The sequence below is a fragment of the Oryctolagus cuniculus genome, chromosome 3 (assembly GCF_051225735.1).
Source record: "Oryctolagus cuniculus isolate XC-2025 breed Fujian yellow rabbit chromosome 3, ASM5122573v1, whole genome shotgun sequence".
Taxonomy (NCBI): Eukaryota; Metazoa; Chordata; class Mammalia; order Lagomorpha; family Leporidae; genus Oryctolagus; species Oryctolagus cuniculus.
The window spans coordinates 110914407-110937020 of record NC_142869.1 but is presented as its reverse complement, the minus strand read 5'-3'; the positions used below and the strand labels follow the sequence as shown (position 1 = coordinate 110937020).

At 45.1% G+C, this 22614-nt stretch overlaps 2 protein-coding genes across 8 annotated transcripts in view; one reads left to right on the top strand and one right to left on the bottom strand.

Moving 5' to 3' along the window:
- The window catches only part of GPR39 (G protein-coupled receptor 39), a 225143-nt gene extending 209099 nt beyond the window's left edge, over positions 1–16044 (top strand). The window contains exon 2 of the mRNA XM_008258901.5: positions 14599–16044. Coding sequence (XP_008257123.2) covers positions 14599–15110 — 512 coding nt within the window. The 3' untranslated portion in view covers positions 15111–16044. The remainder of the gene's footprint in view (positions 1–14598) is intronic.
- Positions 14375–22614, bottom strand: part of LYPD1 (LY6/PLAUR domain containing 1) — a 36329-nt gene continuing 28089 nt past the window's right edge. For all 7 annotated transcript variants that reach the window (XM_089329318.1, XM_089329322.1, XM_002712411.6 and 4 more), the window contains one exon: positions 14375–15775. In XM_089329318.1, coding sequence (XP_089185444.1) covers positions 15540–15775 — 236 coding nt within the window. In that variant the 3' untranslated portion in view covers positions 14375–15539. The remainder of the gene's footprint in view (positions 15776–22614) is intronic.

Sequence of the window (22614 nt, the reverse complement as noted above, 5' to 3'; positions counted from 1 at the left end):
CCAGGCATGGAAATTCATATTAAAGTAATGGGGCTGTTCTGCCATGGAAACAACAACAAGGTCTGGGAAGGTCCATTATCTTTGAAAAGTCAGAGAGCCCTTCCCAGAGCAGAGGATCCTTGAGCTGGAAGGAGTTTCCTGGAGTCTAGCCTCAGCAGAGACATGGAGCATTCTGGAAAAACAGTAGCACTGGGCTTGCTCAAGAGGTCCCTAGTGAAGAGGCTCAGGAGAGAAGTCTCAAGGGGTCTTTTTTTTTAGGCTGTATTCTATTCATTTTCTTAGTAATTTGAACCAAATTGGTTCAGTGTAGTGCATATCATCCATTTCATCAGTCAAAATAGAGATAAGAGCTTCTACCACACCTGCCTCAATGTATGGTTGGAAGAATCAAATTGGCATGAAGGGCCTGGATATGATGCTAAGAAGCTTGGACCCTAGTGTAGTTGACACATCAGCTGGGTGTCTTGTTAAAATGCATTGTGCTCAGCAGGGCTGAGGTGCAGTCAGAGTTTCTGCAAATCTAACAAGCTCTCTGGAGATGCCATGGACCATGCTCTGAGTGGCAAGAGTGAAGGCAATTAGGCATCACTGAGAATTTGAATTAGGGAATGATTATAATCCCTTGCGTCTGTGTGACTAGAAATTTTAAAAAGTATAAGTGTATTCCCTAGCTTTAATTTGTATAATATCCCTGTGATACTGTGACTCCCTCACTGTTGTAATTTTCAGATGGGGATCGTGAAGTATAGGAAAGGTAAACAATGAGAGTTTGACAGTTGGGAAGGGCCTCAGAAACCTTAGTCCTCACTTTCTACGAAAGGAAATCCAGCTATCATCTTTGAGATTTGAAACCCCAAGTTTGTGTGATTTTATGCAATTGCTCACAATTGCTCATTGTGATTTTATGTATTGTTATGTAGGTCTTTAAAGACAAAGTATGGATGAAATTCTTCCATCTGTCTTCACAGACATCTCAGGCTTGCCTTCCTCTCTGGGCTACCTGCTGGGAGAGGATGTGGGATTGGATCTCTGGATCGCAGATGTAAAACATGAACTTGGCAACACCCTTGGCTGGAACATCACAGTTTTTAGGCTGTCTTCCATTCGTTTTCTTTATAATTGGAATCAGATTGGTTCAGTGCAGGGAATATCATCCATTTCATCAGTCAAAATAGAGATAAGAGCTTCTACCACACCTGCCTCAGTGTATGGTTGGAAGAATCAAATTGGCATGCCCCTCAAATGGATTGTGTATCTACCATGTGCCCACTGCTGTGCCAGGTACTGCAGATACAGATTAGGACAGATCGAGCTCCTAACCCCATGGAGGCCCTATGGTTGAGAAAACTGCCAAGGAAGATCAATATTTCATCTAAAAACTTAAAGGGTACACAGAGCAGCCAGGGAATGTGGGCATTCTGGGAGTTTATAAAGCAGAGAGGTCTCAGATAGATTTCCTGTAGGAAATGGTCTTTCAGTAGAGAATAGAAAAATCAATGAGAATTAGCAAGGTGAGGAGAAGAGAGACTGGCAGAGAGATATCCCTAGGGCAGGAGGGAGTTGACTGGCTTGGGGAGCTAAGCCTGGGTTGGGTATATGCAGAAGATGCAGCAAGCTGGGAGTGGTGTAAGGAGAGACTAGATGAATAGCTGGGTCAGATCTTGTAGGACTTTTTAGGTTGTGGGATCTTATATACTAAGGTCAATATGAAGCCAGTGAGACATGTTAAGCAAAACGGGAACTGATGTGTGACATAACAAGATGACTGGAGCTGGAGTGGAGAACTGCTTGAGCCATAGTAATTGGGGGGCTTCTGCCAGTAATAACATTGGCTCCAATTAGGATGGTAACCATGGCAATACTGAGAAGGGAACAGATTCTTGCGGTATAACTGATATATGTAGGGACTGATTGGCTGTGGAAGTGAGAGGGGAGAAAGTAGATGAGGATGAGTTGCAAGTTTCCATTTGGAAACACTCAAGACATGGAAACAGATGTTGTTATGATTGGGAGCACTGGAGAGCACAGCTTTGGATGGGTGGCTGGTCATTACTTCAGTATGGACGTGGCTCATTATTTAGGTGTAGATGGACTATCCAAACCTTGATGTTGAATAGGCGATTGCCTGCAGAGGTCTGGCTCTGGGTGTGTTCTGAGGCTGGTGACAATTTGGGAACTTTAAATCCCTAGAGATGCTGTGAAAATTTCAAGCCCGAGTTTTGGAGGAGGTGCCAATGAGAGGAAAGGAGAAGTAGAAAGCTGGGTCCAGTGCCCAGAGGGGCTCTGCCAATGGGTGATCTGGTAGACGAGACAGTGCCAGAGAAAACAGAGATAAGGAGTAGCTTTAAAAATGAAAGCAGGATGTTATTATTGTTGCACTGTACTGTGCTGTGCTGACTTTATATAATACTGTGCATTTCTGACACTTACTACTATACTCAAATGGGAAAAATTATATTTAATATTCCCAAAGCTGTGAGTCAATTTCCTCAAAGTTCTTTTTGCCCCTATTTAAAAAAAAATCGCCAGGAGTGATTTATTCTTATCGTGTCATGCAACAGTCATTGCATTTTCAAATCATTAACAGGAAGGCATCCTCATCTGATCGTTCTCAGTACAAAACCTTATCTCAGAAGTCCGATACCATCTCCTCAGCCTTCTGAGAGGCTTTACTGATTTCAGCTGAGATCTTCAGCTCTACATCAAACACAGTCTGAGCCCAGCTCCTGTGTGCATCTCCTATGGTATCTCCCATCAGCTGATTTCATTTCTTTTGCCTCTAGTCCTGGCGTTTGGTGGTAGCCTGTTCCAAGAATTTCATTGCTAAGTGACATGATGAACAGATAATAGGGAGTGGAACTCTTTTTCTAATTTACTTTGACACTGAATTCTCAGCTGCATTTATGGGGAGGGGCAGAATCAGCCTGTGATGGAACAGAATAGTCTCCTACTTGGAATTTAAATGAAGTTTCATAGAAAAGTATCCTTCCTCAGAACTGTTCCCATGGATGGCAGTGGGGGTAGGTGGAGGTTCTGGCTTCCCATAGAATGAATCCAATCAAAAGCAGACATTCTGTAGGAGTCTAGCCTGCCAGACTCTTATTCAAAGCTACTTTGCTTCTTTGAATTCCATCAAGTTTCTCTCTTAGTAACAGAAAGTTTATTGTATTCACCTTAAATACAAAAAGGTTCTTTCAAGATGCCACCTTTCCTTGTCACAGAGGTGTGTTAGGAGGGAACTTTATTTCTTGACAGTTGAGATGCTGTTCCCCATCATGACATCCACAAGCAGAAGTTCATTTATGAATTTGAGGCCATTTGAGTTCAATGATCTTAATTTGCTCATGGGGACTGAGCAAGCATTTGATCCCCAGTCTCTTGAGGTGCTCCTGGTTGGGGCAGTGTTGCAAGTGTTGAACTCAGGACCAGGAGACCAGAGCCAAACTTCAGGACCTGCTAGGTGTGAGGGGCAGATCATTTTGCCAAATCTATGCCTCAGCTTTCTTATTTGTATATTAGCAACAGAATTTAGCAGAAGCCATCTTGGGGGCTTATTGTAAGTTTTAAATAGGTGCTTAGAAGAGTGTCTATGATATGTAGGCACTGTATTAATTTTAACTGTGCTCATTGCCTGGGCAACCAATTGTATTATATAATAAGAAGTGTGAGCTGCCATTCATCAACCACTAGTATGCTCAGTGCTTGATGTTAGCCTTTCTGATATTAATGAATTAGATGCTATTATTTTATCCATGGTTTATAGCTACTTCATGTTAGGGCTGACATTCAAACAAAGGTCTGACTTTAAATCCTAGCCCTTGTTCTTTCCACTGTATAGTTAGAGTGAAGGATGGGAGAAAAAAGCAAGGGGCAACATCACTGGAGTGGAGGGCTTCTTGGTCAATTAATCTGATAAGCAGATAGTTGGGAGCATACTTGCCTCTTGTCTTTCCTCCTGGAAAGGAGTTATGTGAGGATAGGAAGTTGGGGGAAAGGCTCGGGGCTTCAGGCTTCCTGGGGTTCAGAATTTATTCCTCATTTTGCACCTATAATTTCCAGCAGTTTCTTCCTTTTTCACATCCTGCATCCCTTTTATTTTAAACGCCAAGAACCCACATATATGTATGCCATATATTTGTGTGCATGTTGGGAGAAGGATAAGTATGAAGCTTTAGGGAAGAGTCACGGGAGCTTCATTTCCAGGAAGCAGAAAGAACTTCAGGGTATTAATCACCAGCTCTAACTTCTAGCTCTCTCTCTCTCTCTCTCTCTCTGCTACTGATTAGCAGGCTAGCCCTGGAAAAGTCATTGAATTTTATTGACCTTAACTGTGAGTTTGAGACTGGAAGGGTCTGCCATCTTATGGTTCTACTTAGTGTTCTCCTAGATCTCTGGTCTCTGGGATTTATCTTGGTGGCAGCTGTGATGCTGTTGGTGGTGGTGATGATGGAGGAGGTGATGAAGATGATGACAATAGAAGTGGTCATAAAGACCATAAAGAAGATGGTGCAGTGGAGATGGAGACGTTGGAAGAAGCAGTGGTCACAACTACCATGGCCTTTACCTTGCAACAGACAGTATTCTTAGCTGTGTGTGCATTGTTCAATCCTGTTCAGTCTTCCAAGCAGCTGGTGTCATCTCCGTTTTGCAGACGAGGAGCCTGAGCCTCAGACAGGAAAGCTGAGTATCCGCTGCTGGGTGGAATTGCCTGGGTTTGGTAGAGACAAAGTCAGAAGTGTCCAGGGAGTACTTTCTTGGAACACTTGTGACACTGCAAGGTGGGAGGGGCCTCAATCTGGCCACCATGCTCTGTACTCCATTCGTTATGTCTCATCTCAACTGTACCCAGCAGGAAGTGGAGGGTCCTGATCGTCACAGATCAGAGGCCACATCACATACAGTAGACTTTGTGTTGTGCTGCATTTACCAGGTACACTTCCAGGGGATTCTTCTTCATTTCTCTATCAGTTTTCCTCCTTGCCAGCAGTCTCCAACCCTAGGCTCTGGGTCTTGGCATGCGGTTTCTCTGATAAAGATGTCTTCATCTTTGTGGGGGACTGTGATTTAAAGACCCCTGAGATGAATTGTTCTGGTGATGTGAATCTCTTCCAATATCTTCCTTCGATAAATGTAGCTTTCCATATCCTGTTTTACCCATTGACCCACACATGTACTCTATACACCATGGGGCCCTCTTGGAGAGAAAAGGAAAAAATTAGTTTTTAGTGTAGAGAACAATGGGTTAGTGAGTAGAAGAGGGGGCTTATGGTGGAAGCTGCTGGTCCCTGAAGGCTGTTGTTCAGAGCTCAAGATTCCTCAGTCCCTGTCTAACCCTCCTTCTTGGACTGGGGGTTGTGGTTGCAGTCTTGGTTGATTGAGAAGGTGCTCCCTTCACTCAGTTCCCATTCTCTTCTTCCTTCCCAAAGGGCTAGGGGTGAAAATTAACCAGGCATGAGGCCTCAGTCTTCAAGACTGTGAGAAACAAATTTCTGTTGTTTAAGCTCTTGGATCTCTGAGGTTTTGTTATGACTGCCTGTATTAATACATCCTGTACATAGACTAGAGTGGGTAGAAACCATGTTCTTACCTTTAATCTCTGTTGCTGTTTTACAACATTGACAGACACTGGTGGCTGGTGCACAGGTTGGTGGCACCTTGAGCACACAGCCTTTGAGAGACTGATTCTCTCTTCCGGACTGACCAGAAGGCCCGCAGGGAGGAAGCTCTTGGCTCTGTGCTCTCCCCACATAGGAAGGGCTAGAACTGGCCAGCTATCTGCTCCTCTGCCTCATTCACAGGGCTCAACACCAGTCCTCCCAAGGTTTGGGGGCCCATGCAGGGATCTGGGGAAAGAAGAGCAGGCAGGAGCAGATTTGGCAGGCATGTGTGCTTGACCCCACACTCTGCAAATTCCCATGCTGCCTCAGCATGGCTTCAGCCAGGGTTGATTGATTCTGTCTGGCTCTAAAGAGAGCTCTTGGGAGGGCAAACTCCAGCAGACTGGAAGGCCTTGTGCGTGGACTGTGGGCTGTGTGAATCCTCACTGCTCTGGGGAGTCTGCTGGCTCATCTATAGACAAATCCCTGAGGTCTTTTCAGGCCAGCAAATTCTGTGGTTTTAAATTGCTCGCTATTTACAGGGAACTAAATTCTATTAGATAGTACAGCCTATCCGTTAATCAGTGCTAACATGGTGTGGCTTGTGACTGGGTGGTATGAGTACATTCATCGTGGGGGATACCCCAGCTGTACACTTTACCATCACACAGTCTGCAGCTTCCTTGGCAGGCCTGGTGGCCCTGTGCCCTTGTGTTACTAGGGATGAAGCATGGCTTCACCTGTCGTGCTGAGAAACAGCTACAGGCTTTTATAGCCACGTCACACTTAAGAACCTTACTAGCAATGGATTTAGAACAGAAGGCACAGAAAGCCATATAGCTGCATACAGCTGAGATCCACACAGAAAAATATTTACTTAACAGATCCTGGTTGATCATTTACCATGCATCATCAAGGAACAGAAGCACTAAAGCACACTGACGACCTTCAATGCTGTTTACTTGGGTGCAAGTGGCTGTCTTACAACTCTAGCAGGAGGGTTTATTTCAGAAAGTATTATGATAGGGATTTACAGTTTTCTTCTTGTACTGAACCTTGTGGAGCAGAATGAGATGGATATAGTACATGGTGCATGCAGACCATCTGGGATCGGGTTTTTGAGGCACGTGGCTGAGGGCTCTGACCTCCACATTGCAGATGGAGTCACACAGTTCTTTCCTGGGCTCCTTCCAATGTCTGGGGTGATGATGGAACATCAAATTATTGCCTTCAGGGACAGAAGCAGCCAACTGTAGCACTTGTATCATTTTAAAGATGTGACGTACACCCTTTTCAGAAAACCCAATATGACTGTCTTCTCCAAAAGAAAAATTCTCAATACTAAAGAGGTCAAGAAAGTGAATTGGCTTAAACACAGGTCACCAAGTGGACAGACCACTAGAAAAGTGACTACAAGATGTCTAAGGAAGTTCTGGTGCCGTCCCAGGACATGGGACATGGGGTTGCTCACAGGTTGAGTGGGGGGTATGCTTAGTCCATGGACACCTACATCCCATTTGTGTTGCTTCCAAAGTCTCTCTGCTTTCCTCTGACAAACTTAGCAAAGAGTGATAACTGCCCTCTGCAGACACCTGTCAGCTAGTAAAGGAGCTGACCTGTAGCTCACTCAGTTGCCTCCTCAAGTCCATCCAAGAAAATCATACTGGCAGCATAGGAAGGACTGCACATGACTTGTTTTGAGGAAGGGCTGCATATGACTTGTTTTGTGGTGTTTTTGGAAAGATGGAAGAGGGGAAAGTGAGGAAAGCAGAGGTGCCATTGCTTTACATTCTGGAGAAACATACAAAAAGAGAAGAAATGGAGATGAAAAAGGAAAGGGGAGAATGAGAAGGAAAGGAAGACAGAGAGAAAAGAGAGCAGAAGGAAGATAGGAGACAGGACCAAAGGCGAGGGCAGCTCAGAAATGACAGGGGTTGGCAAGGCAGGTGTCAAGGAGAGGAACCAGAGGGCAGCAGATCTTAGTTGCTGTCAGCATTAAAACATGATGCTTCCAAGACAAGCAAGTGACAGCAGTATGGCCCATATCAGTGCCCACTGATCTGGGCTCCACTTCAATTTGGAGCATTGCTGGGCCCTGCCTCCTACAGTCTCTGAGTCTCTGGGTTTGAGCCTGAGAATTTGCGTATCTAACGCATTTCCTGGTGGTGGTGATGTGGCTCCAGGGACCCCCCTCTTTGAAAACCACTGTCTTAGAGGTTACAGACTCAACCATGGTTGTTGCTGATTTGGGCTCCTTGGGTCAGCCAAGGTCAGTGAGTGAGAGCAACATCTTTACTGCCTTGCAAAAGCAGATTGGCAAACACTTGCACATAAATTGAGAAAGCGCTAAAACCTTTTATTGGATGTATTTGTCTTTTCCTGGCTTTTCATTCAACTAACCATATGCTTACTTTCCACTGGCAATTGCTATTTAAATGTCAGTTGACAGCAGATGTTGCTCACCCTACTCTGTGCAAGTTAATTTATTGTCTACAAAAGCTGATGGAGTGTTCTCCATCCATGCTGGCTTCCCATTGCCTCCACCCATCCCTTTGTTGCAGCCATGCTGAGCCCCACAGCTCTCAGAAGGTAAACTGCCATCGCATTCCTCCATCCCCTGTTCGTGCTGGGTGTTTGCCTGGGCTGCCCTCTCCGTGGCTACTGCTTACTCTCCTTCAATTTTGCCTGAATGTTCCTGCCTGTGGGAAGGTCAGGCAGCACTTCTTGTTGCTGCTGCGATGCTCTGCTAAGACTGTTATTGTGGCCCTTAGCAAAACAGGCTGTCACCACCTTGTCCTCCTTAGCTTTGTATCGTTAGTACTTAGTTTGCAATGGACCTTTCTATCAAGAAATGATTACCAAGTGAATAAATAAAGTCCAGAGAACATAAATCAGAAAAAAAAGGTGTGGGGATGGTGTCTAACTTGTGCTTCCTGTGATCAGAGTTAGAAAAAAATTGGAAAATAGAGGCAGGAACAGACAGCAGGTGGACTGAGCAGCCATCATAGCCACAGAAATGTTAAATCATCCTCAGCTTCCCCTGACCCCAACCCCCTGCATCCTGAGGCTTCAATTCAGTGAAATGGGACTCCATCATCAGATGGAAGGGTAAGTCTTTGAGATTTATTTAAATCACACAAAATACCTTTGCTAGGACAGAGATCAAATTTCAACATCTTTTGTGATTAATATTAGTTAAGTGTCCTTTTTTAGTGGTAATTACTTAAGACAGATGGCTGGTTGGCTGAATAGACAGACATACATAGATTAGATATACAGACAATAGAGGATAGGTAGACAGATAGATAGGTGATAGGTACATGATAGATGGATGGCTGGATGGAGGGACATAGATATACAAATGATGACTAGTGATAAATAATGAAGATAAATAATGATAAATGATGAATGGGTCAGTGGCTAGATGGATGTATGGATGGAGAGGGAGAATGATATATTGAGAGATGATAGATAGATGATGATATATAGATAGATGATAGATGATAAGTGACAAAAGGAAGACAGATGAAGTGGATGGACAGACAGACGGATAGATAGATGCATGATAGACACACAAATGACACATAGATGATAGATGACAGATGATAGGTGACGAATAGGTAGATGGATAGATGGAAGTCAGATGATGGGTGGATATATAGACAGAGATCTTGTAGGCTAGATCACCAAGTGATGACCTAAAGTCATATTTTGTTTGCTAAATAATGTTTTTGCTTCCTTGGTCTGTGACTTTACTTTCTTTTGGGCAAGAAACAAAAGCAATAGACTTTTGTTGAATAATTTCTCTTGAGGGACCTGGTTCAGCAAGACAGTGCTGTGTAGACATGCCTCTCTTTTTATTTCATGCTGTTATTGGTCTGCATTTGAGCCTAAATCTAGAAAAAAAAAAACTATAGTAAAAAAATTATAATAGCCTTGTTTGGTAACCTAGGGTAAAGGAGTCCTGCCATTCTGACTCAGGGAGGTCTTGGGCAAATCATTTAGCCTCACTTTCCCCATTTCTAAGATCTGGGAGTTATATAGCTTGTTTCCAAGGTCTCTTCCTGCTCTCCTCAAAATGGTTCTAAGATGGATTCTGGGGAACACATAAATAGTTACTTCCATTTTAAAGGTTAGAAGGGAAGAAACAGAGTACAGTGTCAGGTAAATCCATGCTGCTACCATCCAGGCTGCAAAACTGAATGCACTTCTGCAAATTAAACCAAGCAGGCTCATGCAATGCTGCTGAAATGCCAGGCTTTGGCGCAGGCTTTTGTTGGACACCTGTATCACTTCTGTTTTTTAAACAACATTACCCTGTCAAGGATGAATCTGTGTCATTTTATGGTTCTTGTCATTTTAGTGTAGTGATCAAGGAGGAAAAATGAAACCGCTTTGTGCAGAAAAACAGGCAAGATAAGAAGGCGTTTTGTAACCCAGAGTGCAAGGCTGTCTGGAGCACAATACAGATCTATCAATAATTCAGTTAAAACAGCTTACCTGTTTTACATGAGTGGGTTCAGTTCACTGATCTTCATTCAAGTTCACACTAAAGTTATTTAACTGTGGGCTGCACGTTACACCATGCAGACCAAAGCATTATAGATTTTTTTTTTCCAAATGTAATATACAAGTCCAAATTGATTGCAGCCAAACATAAATTTAGTCAAGTCTTTGATATACTCTATTAAGGCATGAATAAGACTTTAAAGCTTTGTTCTAGCTACAGAGTGCCTAAGACCAGAATTGAACCAATTGCCAATAGGCAGAATAGCAAGTTGTGGACTTGGTGTTTATTCTCAACACTTTATCATCTGTAGTAATGATTTTTTCCCCCAAATGTGTAAAAGAGCAATTACTTGTCATTATAAAATGACAAATCTTACAAGAGGGCTAGTTTGGTTTTCTTCCCCCAGAGAGGCTAACTTCCATTATACTGCCCACAGGCAAGTGTTTCATATTTGTCATTGGCTTACATGCCCATGTGCTCTGCTTTCCTAGAATGAAATTATCTTTCAAACAAGAAGAGGATAGGCAAAAGTCATTTTTCCCACCTCCAGTTAAGGTAAGGGAAGTAGAGCCCAACAACCCTGCCAAGCAGTTGGCACGATCTGGTATTCAAGAATAGGTAGGTAAAGTTTAGAATGATAAATGCAAAATATATTTTTGTGCTTTCAAACTTAGTAGACTCTAAGTCATTTCAGGTTTTATTATGTGAGAGCCTTTGTATGAAGAGTAGATAAAATTGTTCTACACCATAGCTGCAAATGCATAATCAGAAACGTGATTAGGATTCAGCATTGCCTGCACTGTATAAATATAGGGTAGAATCCTTAGGGCTTCCTTGGTTTGACATGACTCTGGGTATGTGGCTGGGAAAGGGACAGTAGGGGGTGGGGGAGAGGGAACAGGAGACCTTGAAACTTTAAGGAAGGGTCAGGAAGGATTATTTTAACTTGTGCTGTACAGTCCTGTAGCCACATTTGTCTGGTCCTAGTTGAGATGTACTGTGAAAGTAGAAGACACAGAGTGTCATAGACTTAGTATGAAAAAAGAATGTTAATATATCTCTGATAATTTTTATATTCACTGCATGTTCAAATTACAGGTGAAATTGGATTACATGTATATTACATTAAACAGCTTTTAAAAGTAAATTTCTTTTACTTTTTGAATGTGATGGCTCAAATTTATTAAATGATATATATGGTTTCCATTACATATTCCTGGTGGACAGTGTTATTTCACAAACTAGAATTATGATGAGTGTTTACTTTCTCACTGCGTTTCTATAATTTTCAAACTGAAAATATGAGAGACAATATTGTATCTTGAGAGCAATCTATGTATCTCCTGGATTGTGGAGTCTGGCCAGCATGAGTCCTGGGTATGGCTATGTGCAACTTTCCTTCTCTGAGCCTCAGCTTCCTCACTGGCTAAATGATGATGATAGCTGCTTTGTCCTCACCAGGTCGAAGCGCGCTGGGCTGTTGTCAGGAGTGAGAAATGCATGGGAAATTAGCAGAGTGCTTAGCACAAACACCAGCAGAGGGAACACTCGATAAATATTCAGCATTGCTCTTCCTTACATCTCAAAGCCCGTCGGATGCATAATTCTTTAATCCCAGTCCATTTCTAATTCATGTCCTTGTCTCTCGTTCTTTCAGTTTGTACTTGCTATCCTATCTGCACCCAGGAAGTTGAATTTTCCCTTTTCCTTATCATTGAGACTCTCCACTCTCATTCTCTATTTTCTGCTACTTGTTCACATTGAGCACCACCTCCCACTTCCCAACTTCAGCTCACATTGACTTCAGAGTGAGAATTCTATCCTAAAACTACCAACCAAGCCACAACTTCTTATCTGCCCCTGTCCCCTGCCTCCTACCAGGATGCTGGGTCTTGTTTACTGGACTTGGCTTCTTTTGATGGGATGATCAGTCAAGGACAATTGAGGCCAAGACAGTGCATGAGGTAAGCTCACACAAGAATATGGGCCATGATGGCCGGCACCGCAGCTCAATAGGCTAATCCTCCACCTGAGGCGCCGACACACCTGGTTCTAGTCCCGGTCGGGGTGCCGGATTCTGTCCCAGTCGCTCCTCTTCCTGTCCAGCTCTCTGCTGTGGCCCCGGGGAGTGCAGTGGAGGATGACCCAAAGTCCTTGGGCCCTGCACCCACATGGGAGACCAGGAGAAGCACCTGGCTAGAGGCCTTTGGGGGATGAACCAACGGAAAAGGAAGATCCTTCTCTCTGTCTCTCTCACTGTCCACTCTGCCTGTCAAAACAAAAAAAAAAAAAAAGGGCCATGCAAACAAGAGATCAAGAGAATGAGGAGCAAACAGCACAGAAGAAAAATCACTTTGTAACTTCTCTCCCTTTGCCCTACAATCTGCATTGTTTTCTCACTGTTGGTTTTTAAACCTGTACTAGGCTCCACCCAGGGTGAGAACAAGGATCTGCTTATCACCTTTCTAGATTCTTGCAATCTGAGCTACAACCTCCTAGCATAGCACACAAAGAAAACTGCACTTGATTTCCATATCCTGGGAAATAAGTCCTAAGGCAAAGATGGAGGTACGTGTTCTCTGAAATTTAGTGATAGGAAAAAGGAAAACATGTAAAATGTGGTGAGGCCATGTAGCTTCCCCAGGAATTGCTTCCAACTCCTTGACAGCTAATGAGATGAATGTTCTCTATCAGAGCTACAGGAGACAAAAATGAGTGGGAACTTAAAAATGAACTTGGAATGGCACAGGTGGCTCAAAACACTGGTGCTTCTCAAAGCAGCACATAATGGCCTGATTTCCTAGGCAAGTATTTGTTTTAAATCAGGAAAATGCTGATTTTGTTGCATTGTTCCCTTTTCAGCAGCTGTAAATAGGTGATTCAGAATACACTGGACTTAAGGTAGTATTTTGCCTTTTCATCAGATCAATATGTTACTTTGCCTATTTTATTTTTAGATTTACTGAGTGTTCTCAAGGTAGCAAATTCAAAGAGGAGAAATAAGCAAATTGGTTTGTATTTCAAAGCTGGGGGCCAGAGGACTGACAGGAGTAACCCTCAGAAATTAACAAAGGAGCCGTTTCCCAGGCCCTGCTTGCTTATGGATGGGATTTGTGGAGGATTTGTTAGGAGAACTGGTATATCTCATGGCCAGAGGTCACACACAGGGATTCCCTCCACTCCCAGACAAGGGGTGCTTGGATAAGTATGTGCAGGAATGCCAGGGCTGGATGCATGAACATGGCTGTATTTCCTAGAGCACTTAATGCAATATTTACCATCCATCATAACCAGGAAGCCATCACTGCCAAGTTTGCTTCCCTGTGGTTTCCTAGAAAATCTGGTTGGAAAATGTAAATGACTTTTTCCTCGTTGTTATGATTCAAATTCAGGAGAGGAAGGAAGCATTTTGTTGAAACTGCAAATACAGCTGTCTGCCCAGGAACCTGCTTTCTGGGGTCTTGGGGTCTCCAGCAAAGTTATAGCAAATGCCCTTTTGATTCCCTGGTATCCCCCCCGCCTTTTTTTTGGTCATTGTAGATAAACTTTGATGACCCTTATGATTTCAGTGGTTTGTGGTCTACCCGGCATCTTTTGCTGTCAGAATTGTGTAAACAGCAGTGATTCAAAATGTAAATATGCAGGCATGCAAACCAGGGCCCACCCATCCAACATCTGATTCACAGGCTGGGGGCATTTAGCAGTGTCTCTTCTCCAGGCCCATCCTTTCTGGCCCGCGCATTGCAGTTCAGTGCTGCAAAAGCAGTGAGCATGTGCCTGGCTGAACCTGAAGAAGGAAAGCTTCTATTTTTCCTTGTGTTGGCATAACTTGCTTTTTCCCCATGAAGGTAGAACAGAGAATATATCTAAAAGTGTTTGCAAAGAAGCAATGGTGCTGTTGCAGATATGAGCATGGTGATTATGGGTGTGCACTCCTGCCACCCATTTGTCCCAAACATTCTTCGTGTTAGGCTTTTCCTGATTCTGGTTCCCTTGAAACTGAATGCAAAAATAAGTCTCATAAAAATGCTTGTTCATTACCAAAGAGACACGACTTCCGTTAGATTTACAAATATCACTGGGTCTTCTTTGTGCATTCTTTAAAATACAAATACTGTTCCATCTAATATGGCTATCCTGTACATAGACATGTATTTCTTTAAAACAAAGAGACAACACCAGATTTATGGACAACATAAAATGTTTTCTGAATAACGCAACAACAACGAGAACATTTTAAAAATTAACAGGCATCAACAGGTATAAATACACTGTCTAAAGCATTTAATGGTCTTTAACACAGCCAACTCCCCGGGCTTGAAAGAGCGTTAGATTCTCTTTTGCTAGTGGCAAAAGGAGCTGTCAAGCACAACAGTGAAAAATTGGTACCATTTCCTGGCCAGTAAGCACAGAACGGAGGGGCTAAATATTTTATGGTTTTTATTTTTTGTTCTCATGCTGGGTTTTTTTCTTTCCCTCTCTCCTGCTCAGGGCTGATCGTCGTGACATTGGCCGTGTGCTGGATGCCAAACCAGATTCGGAGGATCATGGCTGCGGCCAAACCCAAGCACGACTGGACGACGTCGTACTTCCAGGCGTACATGATCCTCCTGCCCTTCGCGGATACGTTCTTCTACCTGAGCTCCGTGGTCAACCCGCTGCTGTACAACGTGTCCTCGCAGCAGTTCCGCAAGGTGTTCGCGCAGGTGCTGCGCTGCCGCCTGTCGGTGCCACACGCCAACCACGAGAAGCACCTGCGCGCCCACAGCCGCGCCACGGCCGACAGCGTGCGCTCTGCCCGCAGCCCGCTCATCTTCCTCTCTTCCCGGCGCGGCTCCTCTGCAAGGAGAACTAACAAGGTTTTCTTGAGCACCTTTCAGAGCCAGGCCAAGCCCGAGACGCCGACCCCGGAGCCATCGAGTCTCGAGTCACCGCGGCCCAACGCAGAGACGAAACGAAACAGTTCTGCCACAGAGGACGGTTTTCAGGAGCAGGACTCATGAAGGTCAAGGAACGCAGCCTTGGGTGGGAACCGGCCCTCCCCGCCCACGAAAGCACTTTCGCAATCAACTGGGCCCCCAGGCAGGGACAGAATGGAAGCTGATGATATTGGAAAAGGCAGATGCCCACCTCGGTAACGTCTACGGGCTGAGTCTGCCAGCCTGTCCTTGACTCTGGTCACAGAGAACAAGGGGTTGTGGGAGGCTGAACTTCCACAAGGCCCCCTTCCTTCAAGTCCACACTGAGAATTCAGACTGAATTTATTCAGAGCTTACAAAAAGGTTGCAACAAGGACCTCTCAGCATTTGCACAGGAACAAATGGAGAATCCACACTCCCCGCCCTGCCCAGAATAAAAGGACACCCAGAGAAAACGTGGGGAGGTGGGGGGGCGAGGGTCCGCGGGGTGCAGGGGGCGCATCGCTTTCTGCTTCAGCAGTGCGCCAGGAAGAGGGCTAGCTGGAGGAGCAGGGCGGTGGCGAGGAGCCCCGGCCTGAGCGCGGAGGCGGAGCTGCCCCTCTTCTTGGGCCTGGGCCCATTGCAGAGAGGGGTGTTGCAGCAGCTTATGCACACTGAGTTCAGTTTTCCCGGCGAGCAGAAGGACTGGTACCCGGCGGAGGCGATGAGGCAGGCCGCTGATGACGCGCACGACTTGCGGTACATGATCCCTGCAACACAGACCCAAAGGAGCCACGTTAACTGTGCTGGTCCAAGCATGGTGTGCCTGGGGCCCGGGTCCTCAAGGACAGCTCTTCCTTAGGTCACCCTCTGCCCAGAGACTGGGGGTGGGGGAGACGCGTTTTGTTCTGAGATCCCTGGAATAGACAAACTACATGGTGAAGGAGGCAATCACCACCATTCCACTCATTTTGATTAAATTGCTCCAAAAGCTATTTTACATACCAATACCAGTAAATAAAGAGCTGTTAAAATCAAAGTCTGTTTTTTTTTCCTAAGTCAGACTTCACATCGTGTACTAGAAACCAAGAAGCTTATTTACTTTTTTTTTTTTTAAGGTTCAAACTATCTTATGCCAGTGAGGCTCACAAGTAGTGCTTCTAGGTCTTATCTCTGTTATTACTTCATAGGTCACCGCGGAGCGACGACTCTCATCTCTGTTTATTAAATTCCAGAACTTTATGAATAAGGAGCAGATGCAAAAGGGAAGTCGATATCTGGTCCCGACTGAAGGGGTCCTGATTTCCCCCAGGTTTGAGGGTCTGGTGGATTTAGTGAAGGGTGTAGGGGTGCCTGGTACAGAGGAGCAGGGCCCCGGCAGCCTTATTCTCAGAGAAGAAGCTTCGCCCTGAGCACACGTGGCCAGCTGCCAAGTTGGTATACACAGCTGGCATTCAGTGACATTGTCTGGGGGCACAAGGGGGCTTCCCAAGAACATGGGAACCTAAGTGGCCCAAATTGCAGAATCGTCTTTAACTGGGGGGTCATCTGGATAATCACTTGACTTTTTAAAAATATTTGTGACAGAGAGGGAGAGACAGTGTGTGTTTGTGTGTGTGTGTGTGTGAGAGAGAGAGAGAGAGACAGAGACAGATAGCATCCATTCAGAGAGAGAGAAAACAAGAGAGATCACCCCTTCACTGGTTCACTCCCCAGATGGTTGTGACAGGGCTAGGCCAGGCCAAAGCCAGAAGCCAGGAACTCCATCAGAGTCTCCCATGTGAGTGGTAGGGCCCCTGGTATTTAGGCCATCTTCTGTGGCCTCTCCAGTCACATTAGCAGGAAGCTGGATCAGAAGTGGAGGTGCCAGCCCTGGAACTGGCACTCTGATGCCACGATGCCCATCTCTCATTTGACCTACTCCAGTCCAGTCATAATGATAGCTAAGCTTACTCAAGGACTTCCCTATATGCTGGGGCTGTTCAGATGGCTCTAGTCTAGTGTCTAGCCTATTTACTAGCTGGAGCAGCCCTACAGGGTAGGTCCTCAGATCATCATTCTTTAGAAAAAGAGCCTGAGGGCCAGCAACTTGCCCAGGGTCCCTTAAGTACAAAGAGGAGCAGCTGGGATTTAAATTTCACATTCTTGCTCCAGGCTTTCAATTATATCACTGTATAGCTCAGTGGACAGCCAGTTAACCACAATGGTGGATGTTTTTTTTGGGGGGGGGGGAGGGGAGTAGCTGCACCCTGAAAATAGTTTTGGGTGTGTCTGTGGTTATCTTACATCAATGAATTACTTTTCTTATGGATATATTTTAATACTAAAGCTGGAGTTGGACGTGACTGGACTCAGCTTGTTTGCTACCCAGCACGGCTAAGGGCTACAACCCATGGCACCTGTACCTGAGGCTTCTGGTCTCCTAATTTCCTGCAGATGTGTGGGCAGGTGTGGCTTTTGTTTGGGCTATTGCTGCCTTGGATACTGCAGAAAGAGTAAAGAACTAAATTTAGGCCTACAACTTCCAAATGGGTGGGTGGTAAAGAAAACCTTCAAGTTTACTTTAAAATATGCGATTTTATGTCATTCTTTCTTGATAACTGTATGTGTGTACAGAATGTCTAACACTGTTAGAAAAATCCTAGAAGGTAGCTGCTCCAGAAAGATAAAGTTCAAGTGCGGGGAGGCATGTATGTGGGAGGGGCAGGCACAGTTTGCTTTCTAAGGAATATGCTTCAGTTATTCTCTACATTTCATACCCATTGCCTGTTTAGGAAATTAAGTTGTATTCATTATCTTTGTACTCTTAAATATTAAAAGCACTGTCACTGGCCACTTCAATAACTTCTTTCCTTTAAGTGAATTTTTTTAGATTTGAAAATATTTGCAAAATATATTTTTCACTATGAAGAAGTTCAAACAGTCAGATGTCTGTGCCATTGACCACTCCTGCCAACCTCAGGACCCCATCAGGGTTACCTCCAAGGCCTGGGGCTGCTGTCAGTTTGGTGTGCCTCCTTCCAGGCCTGTTTCTATATAATTACACATATGCCACGGAGAATTAGAGTGTGTTTGCACACATTTGTTCTTGGTATCACACCCCATGCTGTGCTGAAATTGCATTTTTTACTTAGTGATGTGGCTGGGGACTTTTTTTTAAAGGTGGAAGGAGAGAGTGAGATCTTCCATCTACTGGCTCATTCCCCCAGTGCCAGAAACAGCCAGGGCTGGGCCAGGTCAAAGCCAGGAACCAGGAACTCCTTCCAGGTCCACCACATGGGTGGCAGGGGCCCAAATGCCTGAGCCACCATCTGTGCTTTTCCCAGATACATTAGCAGGAAGCTGGATTGGAACCAGAGATGGGACTTGAGCCTAGGCATTCCAATATGGGTTGTGGCATCCTAAAACTACAGCTTAACCCACTGTGCTCCATAGCCTGCTCAAGGGGATTTATTTTTAAGCCTCACTTTGCACATTAAGAATCGGCTGTCAGAAACACTGGGGAGAGAAATGGGGGATCTGGGGCTAGGGCAGATCTCAGGTAATTCTTTCAAGTTGGTGGTTCATGCACTGACATCACAGAATGTTTTCTGAAGGGAGGACTGAGAGGTCTGTTGAAAAGAGAACATTTCTAGAGTGTTGAGAGGGAGGAACTTGAGGAATAGAAAGGGGACCACTATCAGACAGGTGTGTCCAGGCACTGGCAAGGCCTAGGGGGAATGTGAGTGCCACAGTGGTCCCTGCTCCAGGGTCTGATCCTACGCAGTAGAAGTCTGAGTCTGCCGGCCAGGGCCACAGGGGCGCTGGGTAAAACTGGATGTGGTCAAAGAGGTTCCCAACCAGATGGAGGAGATGTGGAACCCGCAGACATCAGAGTCAGTGATGGGCAACTGGCTGGCAAATGTGGAAGTGCTGGGTCCCGAGTCATTCAACAGGAACACAAAGTATTCTCATTAAACTGTTGGGAGAGGGTAGAGGCAGCAGGCAGGAGGCGTTGGACTAGGAAGAATGGGGAAATTCAAGATTTAAAAGGGATTTGGGAAATGAGAGGCATTTATTCATGATTTTGATTGACATTCACAGGGTGCTTCTGAGATATATGGAATGGGGCAAAGTGAGGAGGCTGGGGCAGGAAGACTGAGCACCTAGAACCTGCAAAGTGGAAAAGAAACCACCTGCTCCAGGGTCTCAGAGTAAGTAAGAAGCATATTCCTAGTCCATTCTAGACTCTTTGGCAGGCCAGCTGGGGAGGGGAGGATGGATGGGGGAGTGGTCTTGGGGATGAGTGAGGATCTGCCTGGAAGGAGTGTGGGACTGAATAGTACAAAGGAGGCCAGTGTTGTGGTGCAGTGGGTTAAGCTGCTCTTTTCAATGCTGGCATTCCATATCAGAAGCTGGTTGGGATCCCAGTTATTCTGCTTTGGATCCAGCTTCATGTTCATGCACCTGGGAAGGCAGCAGAAGATGGCATAAGTACTTGGGTCCCTGCCACACACATGACGAAACAAGATGAAGTTTTGGCTCTGGTTTCAGCCTGGCCCAGATCTGGCTATTGTGGGCATTTGGGGAGTGAACTAGTAGATGGAAATTCTCTCTCTCTCTCTCTCTCTCTCTCTCTCTCTCCCTCTCTGCCTTTCAAATAAATAAGTGAGTCTTAAAAAAAAAAAAAAAAAGCAAACCACACAGGCTGCCAAGGAACTTCAAGAAAATGCCCTTGGGTTTAGGAATGAGGAAGTCCCAGTAGCCTGTGCAGAAACCACAAGAGAGCCTGGTGTGGCAAGGGGCAGAGGCTATAGAACAGGACTCTAGCCGAAGGGAAGCAGGGTTCATCACTGGGTGGAGAGGGCCCGCTGGGGGCTGAGAACTATTGACCAGCTCCATCACTCACACACTCATCAGGATAAATTGTAAGTGGATCTATAATTTACATGTTTGGAAAAAAAAACCCTAAAGTACTAAAAGACACTTGGGAATCCTGGGAGACTACTTTGATCATGGAAAAGCAGGGGCAGGGAGGACTATTCTCTGACACAACAGTCAAGCCATTACAGAAAAGATCAATAAATTTGACTATACAAAGCTACTGACAGAAAAAAAAAAATAAAAGAAACCTCAGTCTAATAAAATCCTTGTAAGCAAAGTAAAAAGAGGAGTGGGATATTGGATAAAACAGCTGTAACTTACATCACAAAGAACAGGTTTCCTTAATATGCAAAAAGGGTCTAGAAATAGGTAAGGAATCAATAATAAATCACTAAGGATTAAATAAGTAATAATCTATCCGAAAAAGAGTGCCAATGAACAGCTCACAGGAAAGGAAAGAGAAACAGCTTTGAAACATATGAAAAGATACCCTCACTCATCACAAAGAGAAATGCAAATGCAAACTACACTGAGATACCATTTCTACTTACCACTTGGGCAAAAGTCAGAAGGTTTATCGGTGGGGCCAGAGTTGTGGCACAGTGAGGAAAGTTGCTGCCTGTGATGCCGGAGAACTTTACAAATAAATACTAACTCATTTAATCTTCATAATAACTCTAGCATTAATCCTCATTTTGCAGATGGGAAAAACCGAAGCAGATAAGTAATTTGTTTAAGAGGCCATGCAGGCAATATGTGGTAGAGCTGAGATTTCAACCCAGGAAGGCTAGCTTTGAATTTATACTCTTGGGGCCAGTATTGTGGTGCAGTGGGTTAAGCCTCTGCTTCCAAAGCCAGCATCCCATATCGGAGCACCTGTTGAATTTGAATTTCCCCATTCTTCCTAGTTGAGTCCTGGTTGCTCCACTTTTTTTTTTTTTTTTAAGATTTATTTATTTCACTTGAAAGAGTTACAGAGATGCAGAGCCAGAGAGAGAGAGAGAGAGAGGTCTTCTATCCAGTGGTTCACTCCCCAAACAGCCGCAACAGCAGGAGCTAGGCCAATCCAAAGCCAGGAGCCAGGAACCTCTTCCAGGTCTCCCATGCAGTGAAGGGGCCCAAGGGCTTGGGCCATCTTCCACTGCTTTCCCAGGCCATAGCAGAGAGCTGGATTGGAAGTGGAGCAGCCGAGACTTGAACTGGTGCCCATAGGGGCTGCTGGCACTGCAGGCAGCGGCTTACCCACTATGCCACAGAGCCGGCCCCACTGCTTCACTTTTGATCTAGTTTCCTGTGCCTGAGAAGGCAGCAGATGGTGGCCTAAGTGCTTGGGCCCCAACCATACCATACAGGAGACCCAGATGAAATTCCTGGCTCCTGGATTCAACTAAGTCCATTCCTAGCTGTTGTGGCCATTTTGGGAGTGAACCAGTGGATCAAAGATCTCTATTTCTCTCTCTCCCTTCCTCCCTCCATCCATCCCTCCCCCTATCTCTGTTACTCTGCCTTCTAAATTAACCATTTTTCTACTTTTCCTACTATGCCATAATATGTATCATTGGGGAAAAATATAAAAAATCACACACAAACCCAAACACACATTTTACATACATCTACATAAAATATTTCTGGAAGAATATATAGGAAAGAGACAATATTGGTTGTTTCCATGGAAGGGAACAAGGTGAATACAGGATAGGGGTGAGAAAAACTATAGACTCTTTTTTTACCGTTTGAAAACAGACGCATGAGAATGAAGTACCTTCTTTTTTTTTTTTGACAGGCAGAGTGGACAGTGAGAGAGAGAGAGAGACAGAGAGAAAGGTCTTCCTTTGCCATTGGTTCACCCTCCAACGGCCGCCACGGTTGGCACGCTGCGGCAGGCGCAACGTGCTGATCCGATGGCAGGAGCCAGGTACCTATCCTGGTCTCCCATGCGGGTGCAGGGCCCAAGGACTTGGGCCATCCTCCACTGCACTCCCTGGCCACAGCAGAGAGCTGAACAGGAAGAGGAGCAACCGGGACGGAATCCGGTGCCCCGACCGGGACTAGAACCCGTTGTGCCGGCGCCGCAATGTGGAGGATTAGCCTGGTGAGCCGCGGCGCCGGCCACAAGAATGAAGTACCTTTTTAAAATGCATTTCTAAAATAAACAATGAGCCATTTTACCAAACCAGCTTCTCTCTCTCACTATAGCACAACGCACTTCCTAGCTGTGCCCCCTAGAGGCTCCTGAGAAAAATGCACCATAAAGAACAGACCGCCCCAGAGTCTCAGGTGTACAGGGAGCAGGACTTGGGTCTTTCTGTTTTCCCTTTAACCCAGCCCCCAATTCTAGTCTGGGTCTGAGGGAGGGGGAGCTGAGAGTAAAACCAGCAGGAGCCTTCTCAGGGCCTGATGGTGGGAGTGAAAATCAGCATAAGAGCAGTTGAAAGGATATATAATAATTTACGCCGTACAAACCCGCAGTTCTATTCCTTAGCATTTACCCTTCAAACCAAACACATGTTCACGTTCTTACTGGGCAAAAGGTAATTTATACTATGAAATGTTAAGCAGCAGTTAAAAGGAAAGCCTATACTTGCCTAGAAGCTTCTCAGTGAATTGAAAAATGAAGTTTCAGAGTGCAAGTGTATCATTTGTGGGGCACAAAACTCCACAATGCAATGAATACAATGTGTGCTCTCAGGTCTATCAGGACCTGTCTGCAGGGAAATGTTAGTTTCCACCTCTTAAGGAAATCAGA